The following is an 11,788-nucleotide window of genomic DNA, read 5'->3' on the forward strand; positions in this document are numbered from 1 at the left end:
TTTGTTTGTCAGACGAATCATTGGGTCGAAACTACAGAACAGTACAAAACAAGAGAACACACATGGTTAATGTTCTGGAAAATATATACACTATCGTTCAAAGGTTTGGGGTCACTTAGAAATGCCCTTGTTTTTGAAAGAAAAGCACATTTCTTAGTTCATTAAAATAACATCAAATTGATCAGAAATACAGTGTAGACATTGTTAATGTTGTAAATTACTATTGTAGCTGGAAACGTCACATTTTTTATGGAATATCTATATAGGCGTACAGAGGCCCATTTTCAGCAACCATCACTCCTGTCACGACTTCCACCGAAGGTGGCTTCTCTCGCTGTTCGGGCGGCGCTTGGCGGTCGTCGTCGCCGGTCTACTAGCTGCAACCGATCCCTTTTCTTTTTCGTTTGGTTTTGTCTGTCTTGTTTTCACCAGTGTCTAGTTTAGGTTAATCTGTGGGGTATTTATCTCGCCCTACCCGCTAGGTTTTGTGCGGGAGGGTTTGTGAATCTGTTGTTGGTTTGGGTTGCATTTTTGTTTGTTCTGTTATACAGGTGTTTTCACGGGACTGTTTTCCCGCACGTTCGGTTAGGAGTGTTTCCTCCGTGTTGTACTGAACTTGCGTTCCTGGGTTTTAGTGGCTGCTGTTGTGGTCCTGTGCCTGTTCTGTTGATGGACTTATATAATAAAACGCCATTCTTGCAATTCTTACTCTCCTGCGCCGGACTCCACACCCACCTCTCCTAGGGATAACCTGACAACTCATGTGTTCCAATGGCACGTTGTGTTAGCTAATCCAAGTTTGTCATTTTAAAAGGCTAATTGATCATTAGAAAACCCTTTTGTAATTATGTTAGCACAGCTGAAACTTTCTGTAGCTTAGTTAGCTAGATCTTCTGTCTGGCTGATGGTGATAATTGACTGAGTATTAATCAACAGCATCTACTGTAAATGGTTACCTATCTGGCACTTTGCATAGATAACTTGCTTACACATGCAACAATATCAAATTAAGCTATAGTGTGTGTGTGTGTGTGTGTGTGTGTGTGTGTGTGTGTGTGTGTGTGTGTGTGTGTGTGTGTGTGTGTGTGTGTGTGTGTGTGTGTGTGTGTGTGTGTGTGTGTGTGTGTGCTGAATGTGCCCGCAGGAGTATGGCACAGTACGGTATCTGAGCAGATCATCATGAACTTAATTTAGTTCCATCAGCCAATACAGTAAATGAGCTTTTTTATTGGTATGGGTATACAAACATCCTTTCCTACTCACTGAAAGGCAGAAGTTGACTATACTCTTCAGTTGTGAACAAGACGATTGCTGTGGAAATTGGCCTACTTCTCTGAATGTATACATACCCATTGTCTGGGGGGCTGATGATCAATATAACAGAGCCAGTCTGATATTACTTGATTACTGACCCCCCCCCTGCCCCATTTCTCTCTCTCTCTCTCTCTCCTCTCTCTCTCTCTCTCTCTCTCTCTCTCTCTCTCTCTCTCTCTCTCTCTCTCTCTCTCTCTCTCTGTCTTTCTTTCTCTGTCTTTCTTTCTCTCTCTCTTTCCCCTCTCTCCCTCCCTCTCTCTCACACCCTAAGAACCATTCAAACAGTTCAGGCACTCAGCCCTATCCAGTGGACATGATGCATAAGCCTGGCCCCATGACTGTAAGTCTACATATCTCTCTAACCCTTCTGAACACTACTGTGCTGAGACAATATGACTCTAGAACAGTTTTACACAATTTTAAAAGAAGTGCCATTTTTTAAAATGGAACAGTGAATATTGATCTATCTTTCTCTCTGTCTTGACCATCCTTACAGTTCACTCACAGATGGTATCTAGGCTGGTTAATTGCACCTGCAGGCCTGTTTGAGGGACAACTGGACAGCACATTTTAGAATGCTTGGACCTCAGCTGAGACCCTCTTCTCCTTCCTTGTCCTTGAAGGACAGTCCCTTCTACTTCTACACTTGCTGTTAGGCATGATGCCCTCAAAGTATGTCACTCTCATGTTGTGTGGTATTACCTATAGATGACTCCTAGACACTTTTAAATTGTTTGCCTGTGAATGTTTGTCCACGTCAGCCTATTTACCTTTTTAAATACTGCGTCCCTCACAGAATTGGAATGATCCCTCAACTGCCCCATGCTCTCTTTCTCTCCAGATCAGGGGAAATTGCGTTGCTTTTGACAAACCCCTCATCCTCAATTCTGTTCACTCTTGTTCAACTGCTTTTTTGATTCAGTTTGTTTAATTCAATGATATATATATATATTTTTTTTACAGAAAGTTGACAAGGCAATTGTATGGATGGATGTTGGCATAGGAGACGAAAGTGGATAGATGGGTGTAGATGGGTTTGGTTGAAGAAACTCCCTCTGCCTCCTGTATTCAAAACTTGCCAAATACATTCACCATCCACTTCAGCTAGTATCACCTGTTTTTAGGCCTGTTTTAAAATCTTAAGGTCAAGCACTTTGGATGAAGTGTGAAAATGTGATGTAGGCTGCATTGTCATGTTTATGAATGTGTTGGTAGTGTCTGAACAATCACGTATCCAAAGAAGAGTTTCTTAAATCTGACAAGGGTTGAAGTTATTGATTTTTCATCCAGTAGTCGGCAGTAATGTACTACCCACCTCAGGAACCTTGATTGACCTGGTCCAGTTCAAATAGTGACTAGAGGCCCAACTTTTGTTCTTTGGGGGTAGTTAACCTTAACCTCAAATGCACATGAATCCCGTAGGCCACTAACAACCATGCGCAATATAGTATAACCTAAAAAAAAACTGTACGTACACTGTCTCACTGGGTCTTTTCCAAAGAAGTCTAATGTGAGAGGTTTGCTGTGGCTCTGCATGATTATGGAAAAGGCCTGAACCTACTGGCCTGGCTGACGCCTAATTCAAAGTCCTCCTGACTTCAGGGTCTGGAAAGGCTCTTTTAATGTTGTCAGCACGATGTGTTGATAACAAAGGGGGCTGTGCTTTTTTTCTGATTGGTTCTCCTCTGTGTCTTTCTCACTCAAACACCCACAGGCAGAGTCACACACAGCACCCCCGCCCCCCCCCTGACAAAAAAAAACTTTTTGAAAGAATCAATCAATGAGTCCACACAATATCTGAGTGAATATTGTATTAACAAAACGGCCTCCTGTCCAGACCAGTGAGTCGCAGCTCTTCCTCGCTGTGTGGTCATTTGAGTCACGTCAGCCAGGCTTCAAACCGACCGAAATGCTGAACTCTCATTCTCTCTCCCTCCATTACTACTCATTCAAAGCTCAATTCAACCTCTGGGCCTCTAACACAGTTTTCAATTGGTATTGTGTTCAGAAAACTAACTCTTACTTCACAAATGTAAAATTGAATGATATATCAGTCACAACCAACAAACAGATGACCGGGTGGACTTACACATAAAAGTTAGGTGTGTATTCTCAAAGCCTGAGGAGGGCAGATTGAGGATCACTGAGCAGGTCTCCATTGTCAATACAATATAGTAAAAATGGATCCTCTATCTGTCCCAAAAGGCTTTTTGTAGATCATTAAAGAAGACTGTATGGTCAGCGATGAGAGCTTATGGAGAGGCAGGGAAGCCAGACCCCGGTGTGTGTGTGTGTGTGTGTGTGTGTGTGTGTGTGTGTGTGTGTGTGTGTGTGTGTGTGTGTGTGTGTGTGTGTGTGTGTGTGTGTGTGTGTGTGTGTGTGTGTGTGTGTGTGTGTGTGTGTGTGTGTGTGTGTTGTCATCATTTCTGGACCAATTTATTGGATGAATTGCATTAAAGAAATTCACTAGAAAATTAATATTAGATTTGAGCAGAAACTCTTATCCAGAGCAACTAGGGTTACATGTCTTTCTCAGGGGCACATCAACAGATTTTTCACCTAGTCGCCTTGGGGATTCGAACCATCGACCTTTCGAGTTACTGGTCCAACGCTTTAAACCACACATTTCATTATATTATAGCACCGCAGTGTTAGTATTATTTGCTGTTTTAAAGCTTGCGCTCCTACTGTAGATGTATTGCCTGATAGCCAAGATAATTTGTAGAATCTGCAACTCAATGCATTCAATCCTGACCTTTTTGTTTTCAAGTGTATCTCCACAAACATTTGCGGGCAGACAAGGCCACACAAAGACCTCAGACACCAGCGGATAATTGAAGTACCCAAAAAGGCCACTAGATATCATACTGACAGAGATTCTTAAAAATAGATAGTACAAGTAATTTTATAAATGTACTGTATCTCTACCAAAACACATGCTAAATGTAATGTAAGTACAAGCAACCTATACTCTCAAGAAGCGAGCAATACAATCGTAAATGGCAAAAAAACAGATACAGCAATATGCAACGCTATATACATTGCACCGGGAGATGTCTAGAAAACCACTAGATGAAAGTAAAGGGCACCCGTGGTAAAACGGAGCAGATTTCCCTGACTCAGATTAAGCCTAGCTCTAGACTAAAAAAGCCCTTTAAATTAATAATCTCCATTGATCTTGCTTTTAACTCTAGGACTAGGCTCAATCAGTGTCTGGGAAACCATCCCGTAGCCCATTAGCAGCAAGGTCAATATTAGGTAGGGACAGAGCCATAGTGAGGCAAACTATTCTCCAATTTGGCATTAACATTACCATGACATAAACATGTTTTATTGTGGCCATGGAATCTTTGGGCCAGCATAACACCCAACAAAATGATGCCAGGCCCCTATGAGTGCTTTTGAACCCAGTTTCTACTTCCGGCATTAAGATATCCTGTGGGAGCAGCAAGAACATTTGGGTAGTGAAGTTGCAAATAGGTCCAAATATTTGGCTCAGTTTCACAGCCAGATTTAGCAAGATTTGCTACATTGAAATTAGGACTGGGATTGGTATGTTTTATTTTGTTTCACTCGAAGACTAAAAAACGATTGGAAAATGGGCTTTATGCTCAACGCTACCCTTTGAAACAATTAACGCCATCTGTCAACTTTCAGCAGAGGTGGTGCAATCTAGTAGATTAAAAAGTGTACAACACAGGGGTATCCTGTACATGCACCACTATTCAGCCGTATCTGGCTGCATAAACACAGGCAGCCCAATTCGGATCTTTTTTTTCACTAATTGGTCTTTTGACATCTCTGATGTGATCGATCAAAAGACCAATTAGTGGAAAAAAAGATCAGAATTGGGCTGGCTGTGTAAACGCAGGATTTGAGACTTGAACCACGATTAGGGCCATGATTTTTGGTCGTTTTTTTTTGGAGGGGGCACTTAGCTTTTACCGTTATTTCCAGCATGATCCACTAGGTTTGCTTGCAGGTTAAAAAAAAAAATCCTAGGAAATATTTTACAGAAATCCATTGCTTATTTTTATTTAGAAGAAGAAAACATTCATTCCCACCAAAAAATTAAAAGATGTAAGTGAATTTATGTCCATCATCCCCCGATTCAGAATATATCATTTTCATAGTCATGGCATGCGTTGTGTAAGCATAATATATCATTTGTATTATAAAAAATAAAGTACAGATACAGAATATGACTTCTTCATAGTCATGGAATGCTTGGTTCAATAGCTATCGATGAGAAAACGGAATATCCACGGAATATCTGATGTAAAACTAATTTTACCCCTGTGGCCTACCGGACCTTTTAGAATAGAGATACACGCCTTTTCTTATCAGGGAGAAAAGGAACATAATCACGTCTGTTCCATGACCTGTCTGTAAACTATTGGAGTTATAAACAGGTCCCAATACAGACCTGTATGATTAGGCATTTGAACATTTTGCACCTGGAACTAATCACAACTATGTATTTCGCACCAAAACTAAATTGTGTGGTTTGATTAACCCTCCATCTCCAAAAATGCATTGCTGACAGGCTGACATAAATGTACTGTAAGATAATGTTGCTGATAGTGAGACTATTATTACCATCATTAATAATCACACAGGGTGATGTCTAATGAAACATATTGAACCCTCAGAAAGACTTCTGTTGCACACAGTGTCTAGGCCTACTTTGTAAAAGGTCTACCAAGTGTTTTGCTTGCCTAGAGGCCTAACACTACTGTTAGAACATGAGCTATTTTAGGCTCCGTCATGCAATTGGTTGAATTCATTTTAGGCTCCGTCATGCAGTTGGTTGAATTCATTACAGGGTTGGGTTGCCTCTTCTCTGGACATTATCAGCGCAGCAGACAAACTTTACCAGCTGCCTAGGAGCAAGAGGGCCCCAATGTATGAGAGAAGTTTGAGTAAAATATAGTGTGTAATCTTTTTTTAACCATTATCATTACTTTACCCGTGGAGGAAGATATAGGGTACATTTGAGACCATAATACGTGAGAAGTCCATACAGGGCGTCAAAGGTTTGCCCCCTGCGTGCGACACAGGAATAATGGACATCGCAACCACTGCAGATGCAGCCACTGCCAAACCTGAACCCACTGCTATGGAGGAGTCAGATCCGCAAGAGGCGCAAGAGCCCCGCACATCGGAGAAGATTGACTTGTCACTAGGTTGGACATTTTCTCATGATTCTTTGCAGTGTGCATGTTAACCAATCAAATGTTGTTCCAGTAAACAACGCATAGTCAAGTTCATGTCTTCATGTGTTCCATAGTGCAACGATAATTGCTATTTTATTCAATCTTATTGAACAATGAAACAAAATGCATTCGACACAAGTAGGCATCTCGGTGTGACATGGACCTGCACCACACGTTACATAGCCCGCACGTCAACAGTCTGATTTCTTATTCTCCTTTAGTCTTTATGCAATATGCCACTTTAAACTGTAGTGCTTTAATGGAGATGTAGGCCTGCTATTAAAACACCATCCAGTTGAGATCTTAGGGGAGCTCATCCATTATCGTCATGTTGAGTTGAACATTGCAGACATAATGCCACTGTAATTTTGGACCCCATTAGCTCCCCTAACATGTAATGGATTCGGCTTCTCAAGTGACAAGTTAAAGTGAGCGATTCCAGCTTGGAGTGCATGCTTCAATTGTCAATGACTACTCTCATCTGAAACACAGCTTTACTTTCCTGTTCCCAGATGACATCATCAAACTGAACAAAAAAGAGAACAAGGCCAATAAGGCTGCCAACAAGGCTCGGGACCGACGCACCACAAGCAAAAACACTGTCCTCAAGAAACTGGACCGGGCAGGACAACAGCAGACATTTCCTTTCAGACGTGGTCCTTATCAATTCCAGCAAGGTACGTCTACTGTATTGGTCGCGCATCGCTTTACATATCCCTCCATATGAAGACATTCAGCATTACCATATCACACTCTTGGAGAAAGGAGATGATTATACTAGAACTCTTTTTTTAGGACCCTACAAATCGCGTTACATGGGACCCCCCATTCCTGGCTATTACAGAGTAAAGCCATATCTCAGAAAGACTCCTTTTGGAGCACATCACCTCAAAGGTGTGAGCCCTTTAAAAAGACCTCCTTTGAACACAAAGGTATGTGCACAGAAAATGACTGACATTTGCACTTTTCCAATATGTGAATATGATGCAATGTAGTAAGTGCACACACTGTTGAGTCCAAGTTACTGGTCAGATGTGACAAAAGGTATTTATTTTTTACCCTCAGGAAGGAGCACAGTTCGGAAAACGTAAACCGTTGTTCAAGGGTGCGTTTTATCAACCGTACAGAGGTCCCCCAGGGGCTTTGAGAAGGTACAGCATGTTTGCGTAATGCATTATCACAGCACTTTTATAATGCGTAAGATTCACTTAGACTCTGACATAGCTTTACTTCTCTCTGAGCACATGGGTTTTATGTGTGTATAGTATATACATGATCTGTATGCATGGGTTGTATGTGTGTATAGTATATACATGATCTGTGTGTGTATAGTATATACATGATGTGCATGTATGTCATTATGTTATGTTTGTGTAAACACAGGATTTAGTCTTATGTAAATGTATGAAGGCCTGGACTCATTTTCTTCCAATATGGAAAATTATATTAGCAATTTACTGAGTTATTCATATGATTTTGATAGATAGGTTTATTTGTGAAACACATTGATTCCATTTGTTCACAATTCCATGCACTTTTAGGGATTTCGCTAGGGATATTTTTTGTCTTTTTCATTTCTTTTGTACAGTCTCTTTATGGGCATGATTCTTGTGTCACTGTATTAGGCCTCCTCCCCAATTCAGAGGGCAAAGAAGCCACCATTCCAGCCCAAACAGAGACAGGGCGGTGTAAAGCCATTCATCCTAAATAGAGGGGTATTTTGTTATTTTCACATTTATAACACGTATACACAACCTTTAGTAGGCCATGCTATTCAGAGGAATGAATGTACAGTATCTCTGCACTTACAGTAAGAGCCATAAAACAAGGCATATTACTGGGTACTGTTCAATTAAGACTGTTTTTTAAATGGTTTGCAATAGATGATCATAGTACGGTGTCTAATACCTACAAATTCATCTGAATGAATTCACAGAATAATAGTAAAAGAAACCCTTACATGTACATTTAACATCTTCCCTTCCTTCTAGTTTCCTGCAGCAAATGGAAAAATGGATAAGTACCAAAAGGTTAGAAGGTGAGATATCACTGTGGTTGCTTCTGACAAATAAACCAAATTATATTGGTAGTATTGCTCATTATTATATGTTCTCATAACATTACCTGCAATAGCTGGAAAAAGGCGCCCTCCGGTGTTTCTACCTTGACGGTGTCACTGCCCAACTCCAAAGCCAACTCAGAGCCCGCGTGAGTTGCACATACATTAGTACACATTGCAGCCATGTTTTACAGAAAGGCTATTGTGGGTTCTGTACAAAACAAACGTTTTATTACTAATTATGTGCATTCAGATAGGCTACAAAAGCTAATCCTTATCTGTCCTGTGTCTTTACCTGGTCTCTCTCAGGGCCAAGGCTAAGCAGGCCACAGTGCTGGACCGATCCAGTCCATCAGGGGTGTCCCCCCAGCCCAAAGGCATCCCTCTCAAATTTAACTTCAAGGCCACTATAAATCAGGTGATATGCCATTACCAGTATTTAGAACATTTCAATGTCTTTAGCATAGAGAGCCTATGAAATTCAGATTCTAATTCTGTCGTTCCACCAGCTACCTTCTCCTTATAAATAATGAATATGTCACCTTGACTGTTTCCTGGTTTTCAGACGGGAGTGACCCTCAATGACCGCTTCACTGGTATGAGGATCTGGGCAGGCCTAGGGCAGGGTCCACGGAGGGGCAGTGGCAGGGGAAGAGGCAGAGGCCGAGAAGGCCGGACTGTCATCCTACAGTGATCATTGTTGAGGACCTGTGCTGTCTGTAGCCTATATTAAAAAAAACATCTCATTAATCCCCCTGTTAACCCTTCCAATAAGCTCACATTTTGAAGACACTTTATATTGTTAGTTATTTTAGTATGTATGGCACGCATTTAGTTACTTCTTGTTTCCAAAATGTTTGGACCTCAGAAAAAGTCTAGACATTCAATGAATTAAATGACAAGTGATAAAGAGCTGAAGTGACAGGCTACACAGATTTATATACTCTTCATGTAGACGCTAGAAACACATTTATTTTGGGAACCATCATGTGAAGTTAGGACAGTGATCTCAGCCTGTTACCCAAAGTATTTTTAGCTCTTGTTAATGGGGTTGGCATGTACAGTGCCTTCGGAAAGTATTCAGACCCCTTGACTTTTCCCACATTTTGTTAGGTTATACAGCCTTATTCTAAAATTGATAACAAACTGTCATGTTTTGTGATTGATTATCATGTCTTGTCCCTGTGCTTCCCCTTCTATTCGTTTCCCTCTGCTGGTCTTATTAGGTTCTTTCCCTCTTTCTATCCCTCTCTCTCCCCCTCCCTCTCTCACTCTCTCGCTCTCTCTTCTCTCTATCGTTCCGTTCCTGCTCCCAGCTGTTCCTATTCCCCTAATCAATCATTTAGTCTTCCCACACCTGTTCCCGATCCTTTTCCCTGATTAGAGTCCCTATTTCTCTCCTTGTTTTCCGTTCCTGCCCTGTCGGATCCTTGTCTATTATTCACCGTGCTGTGTCTATGTATTGCCCTGTCGTGTCGTGTTTCCCTCAGATGCTGCGTGGTGAGCAGGTGTCTGAGTCTGCTACGTTCAAGTGCCTTCCTGAGGCAACCTGCAGTTCTTGATCAAGTCTCCAGTCTGTTCTCGTCATTACGAGTAGTATTATGCCTTTTGTTTGTAAAGTAACTTTACTGGATTAAAAACTCTGTTTTCGCCAAGTCGCTTTTGGGTCCTCATTCACCTGCATAACACAAACAAAACAATCCTCATTGATCTACACACGATATCCCATAATGACAAAGCAAAAACTGTTTAGAATTGTTTGCTAATTTCTAAAAAATAAAAAAATGGAAATATCATTTACATAAGTATTCTGAACTTTACTCAGTACTTTGAAGCACCTTTGGCAGCGATTACAGCCTCGAGTCTTCTTGGGTATGATACTACAAGCTTGGCACACATGTATTTGGGGAGTTTATCACCATTCTTCTCTGAAGATCCTCTCAAACTCTGTCAGGTTGGATGGAGTGTGTTGTTGAACAGCTATTTTCAGGTCTCTCCAGATATGGTCGATCGGATTCAAGTCCGGGCTCTGGCTGGGCCACTCAAGGACATTCAGAGACTTGTCCCGAAGCCACACCTGCATTGTCCTGGCTGTGTGCCAAGGGTCATTGTCCTGTTGGAAGGTCAACCTCACCACAGTCTGAGGTCCTGAGCACTCTGTAGCAGGTTTTCATTAAGGATCTCGCTGTACTTTGCTCCGTTGATCGTTGCCTCAAACCTGACTAGTCTCCCAGTCCCTGCTGCTGAAAATCATCTCCACAGCATGATACTGCCACCACCATGCTTCACCGTAAGGATGCTGCCAGGTTTCCTTCAGATGTGACACTTGGCAATCAGGTCAAAGAGGTCAATATTGGTTTCACCAGACCCGAGAATCTTGTTTCTCATGGTCTGAGAGTCTTTAGGTGCCTTTTGGAAAACTCCAAGCGGGCTGTCGTGTGCCTTTTACTGAAGAGTGGCTTCCATCTGGCCACTCTACCATAAAGGCCTAATTGGTGGAGCGCTGCAGAGATGGTTGTCCTTCTGGAAGGTTCTCCCATCTCCACAGAGGAACTCTAGAGTTCTGTCAGAGTGACCATCGGGTCTTGGTTATCTCCCTGACCAAGTCGTTTCTCCCCTGATTGCTCAGTTTGTTCAGGAAGCCAGCTCTAGGAAGAGTCTTGGTGGTTCCAAACTTATTCCATTTAAGAATGATGGAGGCCACTGTGTTCTTGTGGATCTTCAATGCTGGTACCCTGTGACTCGGCACAATCCTGTCTCTGAGCTCTACCGACAATTCCTTCGACCTCATGGCTTGGTTTTTGCTCTGACATACACTGTCAACTGTGGGACCTTATATAGACAGGTGTGTGCCTTTCCAAATCATGTCCAATCAATTGAATTTACCACAGGTGAACTCCAATTAACTTGCACTAACATCTCAAGGATGATCAATGGAAACAGGATGCACCTCATCTAAATTTCAAGTCTCATAACAAAGGGTCTGAATACTTATGTAAATAAGGTATTTCTTATTTTTTAAATATATTTTCAAAGATTTCTAAAAACCTGTTTTTGCTTTGTCCTTATGGGGTATTGTGTGTAGATTGCTGAGGAATTGTTTTTATTTTATCCATTTTAGAATAAGGCTGTAATTTGTAAGTCGCTCTGGATAAGAGCGTCTGCTAAATGACTTAAATGTAATGTAATGTAACAAAGT

General features: G+C 41.6%; 1 protein-coding gene across 2 annotated transcripts; it reads left to right on the forward strand.

Annotated features, from left to right (window-relative positions):
* Nucleotides 1-6,151: 6,151 nt before the first annotated feature.
* LOC123993802 (UAP56-interacting factor-like) lies at nucleotides 6,152-9,769 on the forward strand. 2 transcript variants are annotated; one of them, XR_006831525.1, is made up of 9 exons: nucleotides 6,152-6,500; nucleotides 7,043-7,207; nucleotides 7,326-7,462; nucleotides 7,596-7,681; nucleotides 8,156-8,245; nucleotides 8,522-8,568; nucleotides 8,664-8,738; nucleotides 8,899-9,007; nucleotides 9,155-9,769. XR_006831525.1 is itself a non-coding variant. In XM_046296278.1 (6 exons), exons 1-5 carry the CDS (start codon nucleotides 6,380-6,382, stop codon nucleotides 8,220-8,222), a joined length of 576 nt encoding a protein of 191 aa, XP_046152234.1. In that variant the 5' UTR covers nucleotides 6,152-6,379; the 3' UTR covers nucleotides 8,223-8,245; nucleotides 8,522-8,571. The 2 variants fall into 2 exon arrangements, 1 of the variants encoding a protein (XP_046152234.1); XM_046296278.1 differs by lacking the exons at nucleotides 8,664-8,738; nucleotides 8,899-9,007; nucleotides 9,155-9,769 and having other exon boundaries at nucleotides 8,522-8,571.
* Nucleotides 9,770-11,788: the final 2,019 nt, after the last annotated feature.

The sequence above is a fragment of the Oncorhynchus gorbuscha genome, linkage group LG02, assembly GCF_021184085.1.
Source record: "Oncorhynchus gorbuscha isolate QuinsamMale2020 ecotype Even-year linkage group LG02, OgorEven_v1.0, whole genome shotgun sequence".
In the NCBI taxonomy this organism is placed as follows: domain Eukaryota; kingdom Metazoa; phylum Chordata; class Actinopteri; order Salmoniformes; family Salmonidae; genus Oncorhynchus; species Oncorhynchus gorbuscha.